Below are 16,589 nucleotides of genomic sequence, written 5' to 3' on the forward strand. Positions count from 1 at the left end.
CTCCTCCCTCCTCCTCCTCCTTCTTTCCCAGCCGTATTCTTTTCCCCCTACCTTTGCTCATTCTTATCTTTGCCCTGGCAGATCTGAGCTCCTCAACCATCCCCTGTGAAGAGGAAGAGGAAGAGGAGAAAGAAGAGGAAGAAATGTATGATGACATTGACGGTTTTGACTCCGTCAAGGCTGGTTCCCAGGGCAGAGCCGTGACCTTGCCTGAGCCCACAGAGGAAGAAGAGGACATTTATGAAGTCCTACCAGGTGAAATACTTCATCTTCTAATTACCCTCCTCCCCTACTTTCAAAAAGTCTTGACCTGGTAGGAGGATGAAACCATCCCCCAAAAGAATCCAGATCTAACCTTCATTCAATGAAGGGGACAGTGTACGAAGTTCATGACTCCCAGTACAGTGGCTGCGCCTTGCTCTGGGAGCAAGATGAGGTCCACCACGGTGTCTTTCGTCTGCGCTCATGATTTGTTCCTGTGGCCACTAAGATTAAAGGCCAGAGAACACTCCCTCTGGTTTTCATTGGTTTACCGTGAGTTTGGGGGTGAGTTCTCACAACTCTCTAGTTCTCGCTTATTTTCTGTAGAGTCAAGAAAATGACACAAAAGTTGTCTTGGGTACGGAGGCCTTCAGAAGTCTGAATTATACCAATGCCAACAGACCATTTTAGTGATGCAGTAAAACTCTGATAGAACACAACTCATTACTGTCCAAAACCAAATTATCCTCTAGGAGTAAAGCCCCTGCTTCCCTTCCGCCCGCTGCCAGGGCAGGTCAGCCCGGTGGAGCCCTCCTCTTCAGAAGGCAAGCTCACTAGCATCTCAGAAAACACACAGTCATCACTGCTCAGGGAGCCACTTCTGGTGGGGACCCAGCAGCTGGTAAACAGTACAGAGCACAGTGGGGGTCAGACTGGAAAACCCAAGGCTGAGCCTTTTAATTGTGAGTATTTAGACAATGGGAGAGCAGAATCTCCAAGTCCATTCAGAAAGCGCTCCTGTGGAAATTTGCCAGGAGTTTAGTGCTCTGCTAAGAAATTCAAATTAAGCCAAAATTTATAGCAATTTAAACCTGCCTCCCAGATGAACCTGGGAAGTAAGGTGAATCTAACACTCAGGCCCCTGAAGACAGGGCCCTGTTGCTAAAAGCATCATCAGTAAATAATTACATTTCAAGGCTCCCTCAGAAGAGGGTCCAACCCTCGTAAGTAGGCGTTCCCTATCTGTCTCTTGCCTGAAAGAGAAGCCACGTCATTGCGCCGCGCCCCCCCCCCCCCCCAGTCAAAGAGGCAAGGCTGTGTCCACACAACCCCACCAAGGAGAGTCCATCCCTTCCCCTCGGTCCTCCAGCCTCTGCCAGTCTCTGCTTCCCCAGCCTTTTTTGTTGTGTTTTATTATGCAAATGATATCTTGGTTGAGGTCGAGCCATTTCTTGTGTCTGAAGTTAAAAAAAAAAAATGATAATTCCCTCAGCAAGTCATCGTCGTTAATGAAGTTTTACAAAAACAGATACAACCAAAGGAAAATAAAATTTCACAGGTGATAAATTTTTCCAATTTCCCTGGCAGAATTCGATAGGATTGTTAAATTAAGAGTGAAGGTGTCTGTTAGAAAGCAACGAGCAGTGATGGGTAATTTTATAGAGTGGAAAATTGAATCAAATTGCTACATTAAAACACAGCTCCTCTGAGAATCTTGCCTCTCACAGCCTGTGCCATCGCAACAGCAGGGTGCGGAGACGGATCTGATTCACCGCGCTCCCCAACTTGGCCAGAAACTTCCCAGGGAGCTTACAGGCAGCTCGCTGCTGCCCAGGTTCTGGGAAAGATCCAGCCTCCGCTGTGGGAGAGGGCTGGGGGAACATCGCCCTGAACCACTCCGCCTTCTGGGGTGCAAAGGAAAGGTGTGTGGTGCTCAGAGAAGCCAGAGAGGAGGAAACAGATGCTCAGGGATGCAGTACAAAGGGAAGGGGCCTCAGACAACAGGATAGGTTTGAGGCCATCCCTTATTCTGGGTCAGGGACGAGCAATGTTCCACTGGCTTCTCAGCGGTACAAGTTTATCCTTCCTCCTAAACTCCTACCCTCTGCTGAGGTGTGGAGAACACCTCCAAACTTCCCACCATTTATATAAGCAGTGGACCCCAGGGCTCAAACGGCCACTAACCCTGTGCCCACAACTGTCTGCAGAAAGTGAAGAAGCCACACTCTAGAAAAGCCAGGATCTCCTGCTGCGGGTTAGAGAGACAGCAGCTACCTGGCCTGTGCTTCCAATAAACAAAAGCCACTATCCACCTCAGTCCTTACAGACAGCATGGGATGGGGGTGGGGGTACACAGGCGTTTAATTATCGTGTGATTATCCCAGCCACGTGTCGTGACTCCATCACCCAAGCGTTCTAGCACTCCACTACTGTTACTTCTGAAATTGCTGTTCCGAGTTTTGCATATGTCACACCACAGTCCTAAAGAGACTGAGACAGAACGTGAGGGGCCTAGCATCATCCCCACCCCACCCCACCTCCAGCCCACTCCCCTTCCTGCCAGCTGCCACCTACTGAAGAGCAGCAGGTGGGGGACAGCTCGAAGCAACAGGCACAAAGCTGGCTGTAAGTCAGAGTGGATCTGCACCGGCGGCGCCTGCTAGCTGGGAGACCTTGAGCAAGCTCCTTGCCTTCTCTGTCCATTGTAAAATGGGGAAAAGCAATGCAGGCATCCAAGAGGGATTTGCGGTGCGGGGGGGGGGGGGGGGGGGGGGGGGGGGGGGGGGGGGGGGGCCTGAAAAGAATGTGTGCACTTAGCCCAGAGCACTGGCATCCAACAAGCACTCCACAAATGATGGTTGCATTAACCTGGTGGTGTTTTATAGGAAGTATTACATCCTCCAAAAGTTAGGGGATGGACAGGTCCCGCCCTCACCAGCCAGACCCAAATGCACAGTCCGGTTAGGCATTTGCAGCTATGTGTGTGAATCTGAAAATCCTGAACAGATGGAATGTGGAGAGCACCTTCTGCTCAGGCCCTTTGGTTTTGTTTTTTTTTTTTTCCTACCAAGAGGCCAGGTGCTGGGTGGAGGGGCAACCAGGCAGCACTGGATTGTGCTAGTCCTGCAAAGCACATCCGTAGTCAAATGGCTCCGAAAGCTAGCTAGCGTTTGTTTCATTATAACAGGTGAACACCCTTTGTGAAGGATTTTTAGGGTCGGCAGGTCTGCTGACCCTGTTCCTTGGGGAGGGCCCTATGGACGTGCTCACTGTGCCTATGAGGAAAGGCGTGTAAGTGAGGCTTCCCTTCCCAGGTGTAATTTAAGTGGGCTTCTGGAAGAGTGAAAAGAATATACACCATATACCAAGTCAATAAAAAAAAGGTTTTCCTAACCAAAATAATGTCTGGGTCATCAAATTAAATGCACAACATCACATTAATCATGAGATGATTAGCATTTGCTACATGGCTAGCACTCTTGTCCCCAGGAGAGAAAATCAAAGCACTCAAGGTTTTCAGCCAGACCACAAAAAAAAAAAAAAAAAAAAAAAAAAAAAAAAAAAAAAATGTTAGTCCTGGAAAATATGGTTTCAATGTTGGTATCCACTGGGACTTCTGAACATTCCTGTTGAGTATATGAGAGCCCTTGAGTTTTAAGATTTCATTTGTAGTAGATTGAACTGCAGAGAATGACCAAGAAGTATGAAAGCCAGATGTTAAAATAGGAGGCTTTGGAGCTGGAGAGATGGCTCAGTGGTTAAGAGCACCTGCTGCTCTTCCAGAGGACCTGGGTTCAGTTCCCAACATCCACATTGGACAGCTCACAACTCCAGCTCCAGAGGATTTGATGCCCTCTTCTGGCCTCCATAGGAACCTGCATATGCTTGATAGACACACGTGCTTGCACACATTAATAAATAAGTATTAAACTAAATCCTTTTTAAAAAAAAAAAAAAAAAAAAAAAAAAAAAAAAACAGGTTTTCCTAAATCTTTTCACATCTTCCTTGAAGTTATTCTGCAGACCAGCACAGGCCCAGATTCACAATTCAAGATTCCATATAAGGGCATCTTTTATCAGGTCCTGCATTGTCTGGGGCCTCAAGGCTAGAAGCCAGTAAGGCATCTGAGACCTAGGAGAGCTGTAACTGGGGCCTTGTAGTAGCTATAATGGCAGCAGGATCCAGCTGTGTTCTCTAGAGATTCCAAAAAAACAAACAGAAAGAGATGAAGAGGCCTTTCTGGAAATGTCTGTGCACATTCTGAAGCTACCCACACTGCCCCAGAGGGTTGTTATAGACCTAGACACCAGATTGCTTTATAATAAAGCATATAACTAGGGTTTTTTTAATTAGAGTCAAATGGAAACAACGTTCTGTGGGATTATCTCTCCCCCTGTATAAGTTGTCCGGGCGCACAGGAAAAGGGAACTGTGACAGAAATCTGAAGAAAGAAAAATACAAAACAAACCCAGGCCCAAAACATAAAATGTATGAAGAAGAATCAGTGCCATCTTGGCCTATTGTCTTCCTCATTCCTGCTCGCTCTGTCTGTCTGTCTGTCTATCTATCTACGCTCTGAGCATCAGCCATGGGGTGCTGCTGGGCCAGCACCAGCTGGAACCATGGTGTCCCCCTGACCTCTGCTCAGATGTGTCCTCAGATGTGACATCATCTCAGACTCCACTGAAATTAAGCTCTGTCTCTGATCTTTCGTGTTCTTCTCCCCAGTTAGTAGGTACTCAGTTATTATTTGTAGAACTCAACCCTATGCGTTCCAAGTGTTGCTGTTAGCACAAATCGAGTTTACTCTCTTATACATCAGCCATACCATGGAGACAGGATGGAAGTATTGAGAGGTAGCTGTTGAGACTCCCCACCACACCGCAGAGAATAAGTGTGTTCTTAGCCCCTTGCTCATACTGTTGTCTAGAGAGCTGGGAGAGCAGGCGGGGTCTGCAGCTCTGGGCATGCCAGGGAGCGGTTTCTTTCTATTTTTCTGCTGCTCCCTTTGCACATCAAGCCTCCCTGTACTTCTCTTGCAGCTGTCACACGGCACCTTGACATCTGGCTGCACATGAACACATTTGGCATTTTTTTAAAAGCCGTTGTCACTTTTTGTTTGGGGGAAAATGCGTTTCCCTCTTTTTGATGTGATCACACACACACACACACACACACACACACACCAGTTTTTTCTGGTATCAGGTTAGTCAGTGTCAGGGGTGGGGGCCAGAGCCACGCTTCAGGAAGGAGTCAGGTGTCGGAGCAGCTAGCACCTCTCTGTCCCTCCTAGGTGGATTCAGTGTCCTGCTCCTCTCAGCCTCTCATTAGTGTCCCTGACACTGTGCCAAGAATGTTGATTGAAATCGACTCTCCGGATACTGATGCTCATTTGTGATGCCCCATGGTTCCCTCACATGTTCACACAGTTATCAGAATCTTCTTCAACTGTTTTCCCAATTGAGATGAGATATTTGGGGATCAAGTAGAGCATTTAATGTAATAAGTGGGCAGTAATCTTCAGAGGTTAATTTGTTTAAAGCCTGTGTAAGATTGGGGTCCCATATGCCCTGTTAGGAGCAAGGACCATTATAATCTATTACTGTTTAAAGTTGAGCTAGCACATAAATTTTAATTCTCTCTTAAATGAAGATGTATTTCCGTAGATGTAATGCTAAAATGCCTAATAATATTCTTATAGAGAAGTCCAATGAGCTCTTTAACCTAAAATATATAAATATATTTTTCAAAATGGTCTTTTAAAATGAAAATCTCAGGCCAACAAGATGCCTCAGTAGGTAAAGAGGCCAGTCTCCAAACCATATGATCCACATGGTGGGAGAAGAGAAGTAGCTCTCTCAAGTGATCCTGTTACTTCCATACATACACCCTGATGCATGTGAGCATGTGTGTGTACACACACTCACACACACAAATAATAATAAAGCCCCCCCCCTTGCACAGAGTAGCAAAAATAAGGAATTTAACTCTCTAACCCACCCCTCTTTTTAAGCAAAAAGCCTTTTTTAGAAATCCCAGTTACATTATCATTATCTTGACTTTGGACCTGGAAAGATACCAGTTTGGTTTCACAGAAGGGTCTGAGATTGATTGTATCAAACCCTCCGAAGCTAAGAAGGTTCCAGGAGCTGTGTTCACCATAGCCAACTGTAGAAGGGGCTTCCTCCACTGTGTGACAGGACCCCATCCTCAGACCTCCAGAGACTCCTGAGACCCAGCCCCAGGCCCATCAGTCATGAGGCTTCCTAACTGGAGGCCACTTTCCGCCACCAGGGAACAAGGCAGAGAGAAGAGAAGTGGGACCTGGGCTTCCCGTTCACATCCATCACCATGGGGCCTGGCAACAGCAGCAAATAATACACATGCCTAATGGCCAGCATTTTTCTTTCTTTCTAGGTGACTCCAAAGGTGCAGTGGAAATCATTGACTCTATTCTGGGATCTGGGAAGTGAACAAAACACGCTTCCATTTTTCCTTTTTTTTTTTTTTTTATATCATGACTAGATTAAGTGCTATTGCCTGAAAGGATAAAGGAATCAAGTTTTAGTTTTCATTTTTATCATTGCAAATACATTTTACATTCTCCTTTTTTACAAATGCAAAGAGCAGGCAGGCCACTTTCAATAATTTATTTTAAAATCAATGCTAATGAGGTTATGTCTCGTCAGTGGCCGAGTTTTACAATAAAGTCTGATTTATTTAGAAAAGATCTTTGGTGTAGCTTCCCATCTAATGGCGGTGGGAAGGAGGTGGAGTCGCAGGCACGGTGACCCTCCAACTTCGGATCCAATTTGTAATTCACAGCGGAGATCTGACCCAATTTACATTGATTAGAATTGGGAGGCAGAGACAGCTGCGCACGGGCCGCAGCGGCAGGATAAACGCTCTCTGCAAAAGTGCTTAAGCACGGCACATTACTGGGCCTTGGGATTGAGCTGTTTGATACCAGGAAAAGAGCTGCGTGCTGTCCAAATTATCGGGCATCTCTACAAGGAGGACGCACCGACCGACGCACCCTCTAATATTGTCGGTCCGGTAAAATTGGCCCCACAGCAAAAAGGAAAACCATCCTAACAGAAGGGAGGAAGGGGGCAGTAGTGAGGAGCCTGGTGGGGGGGATGATGTTTAGTCTGACTTGTTTCTATGTGCCCTGTTTCCTGCGTTTGACTTCATTCCTTCCTTACCTTACATCTCTGTACCTTGAGGGGGGTGGGTGGGGGAGCCCTGCAGATGGAAGGGGGAGTTCCCCACTGCCGGACCTTACCCAGTAATAAGAATCCTTCAAAGGGCTGGGGAGAAGGCTCAGCAGTTAAGAGCACGTTGCTTTTCCAGAGGACCAGGGTTCGATTCCCAGAACCCATATGGCAGCTCACAAAAACTTGCAACTCCAGTCCTAGGAGATCCAACATTCTCTCCATGGGCACCAAGCACACATGTGGTACACATACATACATACGGGTGAAATATTCATATGCATAAAATAATAAAATTTTTTTGGAAAATATTCCTTCAAAGTACTCCTTTTCCACAGGATGTAAGGCAAGTGCGTGTGCACATGTGTATATGTGTGTCTGTCTATCTGACTGTCTGTGTGTGCTGTGTAAGAGAAAAGGAGAAGAGAGGATAGAGAGAGAAAAGAATAGTGAGCCTATTTCTGTCCATGTACATATATATATACATTATAACTCTATATTATAAAACAGGATTACTAAATGTTAGTCTAACACACATACTTTCTTAATAAAGGCCCAGTTCCTATTACATCAAATAGTATGAAGCTTGAGATGAAACAGGTTAATGAGGGTAAGAAACTTGGGCCAATCACATTGTGACTTTGGCCATATAAACACTTGACTGGAGTTAGACACTAACATTGACTTAGAACCCATTGTGAATCCACAGCAATTAATTAAAAGACCATTCCATCTGCCCTCAGGAGCCTATACTCTAATGAACAAGGCAGGCTAAATAAAACAGTAAAAAGATAACTACAGGCCTCAAGTACTAGGAACATAAAACTATATACATGACCAGCCTCCGATACAGCTGAACAAAAATGGATATGTTAGGGACTAATTAATCACAGAAGGTTTAAAACTCACTCCCAATCTCTCTCTCTCTCTCTCTCTCTCTCTCTCTCTCTCTCTCTCTCTCTCTCTTTCTCTCTCTCTCTCTCTCTCCCCTCTCTCTCAAACCCTAACTCTGGAGTGACTAAAGCCAAAGAAGATGGCTGCATGCGGATAATAGATACAAGCAAGAATTCCACCAAGAAAGAAGAAATAGGGGTTAAGGGAAAGAGTTGGGTCTCGTGATAAGCCCCTTGGTGATTCAGTGGTTTGGAAGCTCCATCAAGGCGGGGACTTCGGCATGCCTGTCTTGTTGTGTGTCCCCTGTTCCTAGGGCAGCCTCTAGTGTGTAGTGTGTCCTTCAGAATGTTTGCAAATGGATAATGAATAGAAAGGGGAGGAGAGGATGGCCAATCCAAAGGTGAGAGATGATTGAGGAGGGCAAAGAAGAAGAAAACGTGTTAATGAAAGTTCCTTTAAGGGAGAGAGTTCCCTAACTAGGCATGATAACACATGCCTGTAATTCCAGCTCTTGAGAGGCTAAGGTAAGGGAGATCATGAGTTCAAAGTCACCCTGGGCTCCATAGCAAGACTCTGCTTTGAAACACAAGAAAGGGGAGGTCAGTGAGCTCAGAGAAAGGTGACCCCCTCAAAAGAAAGAGCATAAAGACCAAACCCCACCCCCCACTGATGGCTAATGCTGATCATTTGTCCCCTCAGATGAAGACCTTGATTTAGAAGAGGATGCACACGGCACTCATCGACGGCGAGGTACAGGACGCAATCACACAACACGGGGTGGAACAACGGGGCTTCCGGCTTGAGAAAGCACTACCATTACTGGACCCTCTAATGAATAGAGTCCTGGTACACGACCCCAAAAGCCCAAAATAGAGTGGCTGGATAGAGAAGTGCCTTAACTTGAAAAGCAGACACCCAATCACTTTAATCGATGTCCTAGCGCAGCCAAGATTTGTCTTCAGAAGGTGGGAATCCAAACCAGATATTTATTTTTCCTATCAGTATTTCTTAAATCAGTGCAGTGAAGATAGAATTGCCTCATCTCAAAGAGATCAGAGGATGGAGAATGGAAAGAATGGAAATGTCTCCTCCCTGAGAGGCTCGGAGATTGCGAGTTCAGAGGGGAATGGAAATGTGTCAGATCTGAAAAGTGAAGCTGGGGTGAGGCAGAGAGCGACTGGGGGGTGCTGACTTCGCATGGGCTGGTTTGATGCCAGGCACATTCGGAAATGAATATGTAGCAGGTTGGTTGAATACAAAATTACTTCTGATTCATCCCAGACTGTTAGCCGTGCTTCAGGCTGTTAGCGAGCCCATCCCTCCTAAGGTCAGACGCCAGAGGTGGGGGGTGGGGAGGAGGCAGGTCTCCTGAAGTGGGCCAAAGACTTACTCCATGATCAGTGAGGGAGTGCCCCACGTTGTTTGGGCCACCTCAAGGACCTTCATTCTATCAGCAGAGCCGGGTAAAGCTCTGATTTGGATACAAGCAGATCCTCCCCAGCCCCCAGGATCTATGGAAATGTGAAGCTCGGGAGTTCTTTCTCCAATTCCCTCCCCAGTCTCTCTTGGTTCCTCTGGCCCTTTTCTCATTCTTCTCTCTTGCCTCTCTTCCTTTCCTTTTGCCTCTTCTTCTCATTCATAGTCATTTAGCAAAGTATCTTTTCCCCTTTCAATCTTTGCGGCAAATGAATGTGTGCGCCTGTGTGCGTGCGTGCGTGCGTGCGTGCGTGCGTGCGTGCGTGCGTGCGTGCGTGCGTGTGTGTGTGTGTGTGTGTGTAGGTCAGAGGACAACCTCCGGTGTCGATCTTGGGCCTGACCTTCCCCTTGGTTTGAGACAGGCAGGATCTCCTTGCTGTTTTATCACTCCGCTGGTCGCCTGGCCTGCTGGCCCGGGACCTGCTCCCCAGGATTCTCTAGTCTCTTGCCCCCCATCTTGCTGTGGAGGCACTGGGATTACAGATATGTGGAACCTTGCCTGGCTTTTGGATGGACTCTGGTGATGAAAACCTGCGTCTTCCTGCTTGCTGGACACGCACTTTTCCCCACTGAGCCATCATCCCCGTCCCTGCAGGCTCCACGGTGACTCTCCAAGGTTTAGTGAAGGACTCTGGTTTGCAAAGATCCAGCTTCTCTCAGGGAAGACGGAAGATGGTCCATGGCATCAGAGGCCGTGCTACCGATGCAGAAGGGAAAGTATGCAGGTTACGGAAGCTTCAAAGATGTTAGGGGCCTTCAAGCACGTGGAATTAAGTCCTCTGAGACCTGATTTCTGAAGTTTTGTTGTGATCCTTAGCCCTTAACAGCTGAGCCATCTCTCCAGCCCTAATTTCTATCATTTTCTACTTGCTATACAGAATTCCAACAGAAAATCTGTTCTGACCAAGCGTGTCCCAAACAAGGCTTTTCTCAACCAACTTCCATCACCAGCATAGGAAGATATATCCTACGTGGATGCCTTGGGTGGACAGCTGGAAGCTTCTTATGGCCAACATTGTATCAAACTCCAGTCAGGAAGTGTCAGTCTCCTGCAAAGTCTAGCATTCCCCTACCAGAATCCTCCCTTCTCTCATTTTCTCCTTTTGAGTGGCTTGTGCTCTCTCTCTCCCTCCCTCTCTCTGTCTCTGTCTCTCTGCCTCTCTCTGTCTCTGTCTCTCTCTCTCTCTGTCTCTCTGTCTCTCTCTCTCTCTCTCTCTCTCTCTCTCTCTCTCTCTGTTTCCATCTGGAAGGTGAGAGGAGATTTATTTTTTTTACCTATCCCAACAGGTATAATTCAATAGGAAGAAATCTTTTGTTCCCCATACTTTGTGCCTCGCAAATAGGTGTCGTTAACATAAGGCTAGCTCTAAATATGTTTCTGCGGCTTGGACTTCCCACCAGTTTTAATGATTGGTGACTTGGCGATTAAAAAACAGGAGGACTTTTCGCTCTCTCTGCAGAAGCTGAGGCAGGGATTTTTATTATTTGTGTTTACTTATTTATTTATTGAATTTATATAGTGCCTTTTCTCCAAAGAAGCTGTAAGAACTGCAGCACATACGTAACGTCCCGATGTCATCTCTTAGTTCTATAACAACAAAATACAGAGATCTGGGGGAGGGGCCAACAGCCTCGGTGAAGGCTGGGACAGAGGAGATTCCTCGGAAGGCCATAGATCAGCTATGTATGTTTGCTTCTTTTAGTTTTTCTCAGGTGTCTGGGGGGGAAAGGCTTTAAGCAGACCAGCCTGTCCTGCTGCCCTTCCCCGTAAGGCGCTGTGGCATCTGGCATCTGAGCACTTCCGACTCCACCCCACACACCCGGTCTCTTGATGCCCTGCTCCCCTCTGACAGACCTGCTAACGTTTTTACAGCCCAGCTCCAGATCTTATCCGAAGAGGGAGGGAGGAACAGAATTCAGTTTATCCTTATTGAGTGTTAATGACCCTGTAAGATGCAATTCCTTTTATTTTATTCTGTTACCTAGAAAATCTATCACGGCCTTGTAGTATTGATTGCTCAATCTATAAAGAGCTTGCTTTACAGCGTGACTGTTAGTAACAGGGTTACTTTAATGAGTGACTCCTCAACACCTCAGATTTTCTCTAAATTCCAGCCGAGCACTCCCATAGCAGATCTAACACTAAAGGTCTTCAGTGGCGTGATCATATTTTCCTGCCTTGCTGTGAGAAGGTAACTTCTGGGTAGCCCAAAGCAAGACTCACTCTGGGCTGTTTGTACAAAATTTACCTTTGCTTTCGGTGTGCATGCTGTGGAGACACAAGTCACCCTTAGATACATCAAATCCTTGCCCAAAGAAGACCTTGGAATGGGCTCTCCTCTCTCTCTCTGTCTCTCTTTCTGTCTGCCTCCCTTTCTGACTCCCTGTCTCTCCCTGTCTCTTCTGTTTCTTTTTCTCTGTGTGTATCTCTCTCTCTCTCTCTCTCTCTCTCTCTCTCTCTCTCTCTCTCTCTCTCTCTCAACAATTGTGGGCAAACCAGGCATGGTCTTAATAAGCATCCAGTCATCTCAGAAGAGCAGAAAAGTCATTATTCATGAGCTTTCCATCCTGGAGCCCCTCTGAAGGCCCGTGGTGGTACCTGCAGACAGAGAACTCCCATACTAAAGAAAAGAGAGGATACACAGGCTCGTGCAGGCAGCTCTTACCCTTTGGTTTTCCAAGACCAACAGTGAGCAGCTGAGCATCACCCAGCTAAAAATTTTGACCCAATAAAAGGAACAGATGAGGTGAGATCAGGACCTTCGATTATTCCCCATACATAAATCACACTTGCAAAATTAAGGAGCATGGTAATTTCATTATTCAAAATGAAATGGGCTTGGACCATATTGGTATTGAAAATAAGCAAAAACAAACAAACAAACAAACAAACAAACAAAAACAAAAAACCCACTCTCCCTGCCCTGGTGCCACAGTGAGTACGCCTGATGAATTTTGTCATACTTCTGAAATTGTTAATAAAGTAGCAGTGGGTGTCTGCTTTGAATGGACTAAAGATGGCGGCCCTTCCTGGCTTGGCTTAGACCGCAGCATTTCAAGACACTGTTTACAGAGTTTTGGTCCGACTCTCACTGAGCCCTACTCTGCTAGGTTTGTTTGCAAACTATTGTCTCTGGTGTTCCTAATTTAAACAGCTGTGCCTGCTGCCAGGCCTCATTGACAGCCTACATTCATTGAGAAAATGTAACAGCACACTGACCGCCTTTTAGCCTCTTTTCCCCTGGTCTCAGCTTGAACTCTGAAGTCACCCAGTGTCCTCACAGCTAAACTCAGGGAGGACAGTCAGCTTCTGCTGTTCCTGAAGACAAGGAAAGCCAGACAGATGTCCTGGTCCTTTGCCTAGGTGCTTCCATTGACCATGTCACCAGGAGCACCAGCCTGGACTCCACCAGAGGAAAAATGCCTGTCACCGGTCACAAAGAGCCTGATGTGGGGAGACAAATAACTTGTGATGACTACCTGGAAAAGAGGGAAAAAAACAATTCTGTGTCAGCTCTCTGTGATACTCTGTTCACTTGAAGCTTAGCCTCCCTACACAGGATTAGAAAGAACAAGACACTCCCTGCCACACCCCCCCCCCATTTTCTCTAGAAAAACTCCTTCTCAGCGCTGTTAGCAATTTAAATGCAGTGATCATAGCCATTAGCTTCCCTATCATTGTAATTGTTAATTGTTATAACTGTTTTAGTTATTAGTGTTACCATTATTGCTCTAGGTCCTCTGTCTGTTTTATGCTGAATATATTAGAGCTTTTGCTTTTGAATTACCAGGCTTTATTTAGTGCCGAGTTACGGTTTTTTGGTTTTTTTTTTTTTTTTTTTTTGGAGAGACATTGAGAAATGCTGGCATTAAGCTTTATTCTTTTGTTTTTCATTCCAAATGGACAGACTGGAAAAAAAATAATTAGATGGAATAATGTCCTCAAAATGAGAATGGGGATGTTTTGAATTAATTAACTGGTCAGAAGACTGCACCGTTTCTGACTTAGGCTGTTGTTGCCAGTGTGGTGGAAACCTAACTGGGCCAGAAGCCAGCCCAGACAGGCAAGTCTTGCTGTCAGGCTCCTACCTCCTTTCACTGTCCTAGGAATCCAGCAGCTGCTCTCAGTCTCCCGGGAGGATGAGCAAGCTTGGTTCAGGGCATCGTGAACTGACCTTGCAGAGCTGCAGGCCCTCAGGCCCTTCCTGGGGCCAAGCTTCAGGCATGAAGTCTTACTCAGCCTCACCTCCTCCCAACTTCAAGGTCTTTCTGTGATACTCAGCAGATCAGGTTTTTGTAGACAACCGAAGCTTCAAAGAAGCTGTCCCTGATCCTGAAGACTCTGCTAAGTGTCCTCTTAGTAGAGCATCCTCAACTTCCTCAGGGTCCTGAATCCTGGGATAGGAACTCTGGTTCACAGTGCCTCCCCAACAAGAGGATAGCCTTGGGAGAGGGGACCATGTATGACCAGGATGGAGTTCCCAGTGTCTAGTACAGTCCCTGGTATTCAGTTAAGTGCTGTGCAGAGGCCTGATGGATGCCAAGGAATGAATTCATGAAGTTGCCTCTACACAAATCCATAAATATAAATCACACAAGTTAAACAAGGATCTTGCAATATGGGGTCCAACCTTATCCAGCTAAAGAATGACTCCCCCATTGATCTCCTTAATACCAACATACCTCTGTCTAGATAGCAGATTGAATATGTTCTCCAGTTTTAGCCCTATCATTCTGATTAACTTTTCAGAGCTGTCTGTCATGGTCCTTAATCTCGGGCTAAGCTGTCTCTTGGGTTCCTGAACACCAAAGGACTTTCTGTATCTTTTGTGTCTTAGAAGGCTCTTGTCATTCCCCCTGATTGATTGAATCTGTCTCCCTGTCTCCCTATCTGTCTCCCTGGTTCCCTGTGCTCCAGATCCCTGTGTTTTGAGACAAGATCTCTCTCACTATATAGCCCAGGCTAGTCATGAACTCACCTTGTAGCCCAGACTGGCCTCAAACTCAAAGCAATCCTCCTGCCTCAGCCTTCTGATTTCTGGGATTATAGGTGTGAACCATTGTGCCTTCTTTTTACTGTGCTTTTCATTTAGGCCATTCCCAAGGCATTCTCTTCCACCATTATCAAATCTCAGTAGGAATCTCATATAGCCCCAAAAGGGACCTTCGGAGTGTACACCCAAGCACACCGTGAGAAGCAGAAGCTCCAATTGACTATGCACTAGGCTAGAGAATGCCAAGATAGCTGTCAGCCTTTCCACCATTCACAAATAGCTAAACTGCGTTTTTTAAACCTGTTTTTAAAAAAGACTATTTTCTCTGCCATCTACAAATCCACAAAAAAAATATTGATGTCAAAATTGACTCCTCATTCCTAGACTTAGTCAAACTCTTGGGGTGATTTATGAACTCCCTTACGACTGCAAATGTGTAACATCCTCTGGGGAAACTGCCATCGCTTTTCAAGGTTGATATTTCTCTATCATTTCATGCACCAATGTCCCCAAAAATATATGCTTTCTCTTTTCAACAGTTAACATTTTTCTCCCGATATATTTTTCTCCCAACATACTCTTAAGTCGGCGGCCGAAGGTTTCCTGCGGTTATTCTGTTTGCTGCCCTCTATTGTCTGCTGCAAAGACGAGCAGTTCTCTGTGGAAAGAAAACACGCCCCAGTCTCCAGGGTTGACATTTTTATTTCTGTTTGCAATCTGCTCTTACCTAAAGGAGTCAGCCTCTCCTCTGCCCTTGTGCTCTCTAAGATGCCTAATAAGAGTCTTTTTCAAAGACATATAGGGATTCGTTCCACTGGGCCTCTGTTATTTGAATTATTCATAAGTTAGGGACAAATTGGGGGGGGGCAAGTAGAGCCAGGTCCTCTGTGTCCCACTGACCATTTGTTCCCCATCTGTTCCCATCATGAGAGGCCTTAGAACCATCCGTGCCCGTGAGAGGGTCCAAACAAATTTAGAGTAGGTGGGAATAGATGAGACAAAGTCCCCAAAAAATACCACACAATTTTTTTTTTTTTTTTCATTTTGCTCTTCAAGACAGAATCTCACAGTGTAACCCAGGCTGGCTTGGAATTCATGAATTAGCCTCCCAAGTGCTGGGATTACGGACGTGTACCAGCTAAAAATCACATAGATTTTAACTACCTCACAGGACTCCTGAATCCCGTCAATCAAATTTCACCTTTGGCAGATGCTAGGCTCACAGCTCTCGTATGAAACAGTCTAAGAAGCACGGAGCATCCCTGGTCCAGTGGGCATTAGCTCTCCTGCCATTCAAATCCCCAGATGTTCTCCCACTTTGTACGCTAGTGTTTAACCTTTCCGGGTAGAAGAGGATCAATACGAATTCTTCATTGTTAAGAATCGATGGCTGTCCTGTGGCATCATTGCCATCTAGCCTTGCTGAGAAGCCCAGTAAATCTCTCCAGTGCTTTCTAAAGCTTGGTTTGTTGTCTTCAGTGGCTTTCATTTTTAATGCAGATCACTTTGGTTTCTGTTCCCCGGGGGCTGGCAGATAAATCTTGGCAGACATGTTCAGGGTCTACAAATGAGATGCTGGAAAAGGGCCAGCCCACCCAGAATTTAGTTGTAATGGATGAGACCCCCCCATGGCTCCACTTAAAGACTGGGCTATTCGTTTCAGTATTTACTGGTGACTACCTCAGGAAGTACCTGGGTGGGAAGTGCCTGGAATGAAGCTCCCGTGGAACAGAGGAGGCCAAAATGTGAGCCATGATGCAGAAGAACGCTGGCTGACTCAGCCTCTCTTGTAGACAGGCAGAAGGATCTGTTCCTTAGATGCATAAAATAGAGAGAGAGAGAGAGACTCAGATATTTAGATTCCCTGGATCAAGAAAGTCTACTGGGAAACATCTTTGTCCTACTTGTTTGCAAACCAACTGAGAAATCATGTGCCTGATTTTCTTCTATTAATAAATACATCTATTACCATATTGTTAAGCAGAATTTCCTACTAGGGGTGATCTGTAAATATTTTATGGGAGTTAA

General features: G+C 46.0%; 1 protein-coding gene across 2 annotated transcripts in view; it reads left to right on the top strand.

The window, feature by feature from the left end:
- The window catches only part of Skap1 (src kinase associated phosphoprotein 1), a 299,075-nt gene that overhangs the window by 255,330 nt on the left and 27,156 nt on the right, over nt 1-16,589 (top strand). For both annotated transcript variants that reach the window (XM_016007706.3, XM_042282697.2), the window contains exons 9-10: nt 82-255; nt 8,791-8,841. In XM_016007706.3, the coding sequence (XP_015863192.1) occupies nt 82-255; nt 8,791-8,841 (225 nt within the window). The remainder of the gene's footprint in view (nt 1-81; nt 256-8,790; nt 8,842-16,589) is intronic.

Source organism: Peromyscus maniculatus, chromosome 8 (assembly GCF_049852395.1).
Source record: "Peromyscus maniculatus bairdii isolate BWxNUB_F1_BW_parent chromosome 8, HU_Pman_BW_mat_3.1, whole genome shotgun sequence".
In the NCBI taxonomy this organism is placed as follows: Eukaryota; Metazoa; Chordata; class Mammalia; order Rodentia; family Cricetidae; genus Peromyscus; species Peromyscus maniculatus.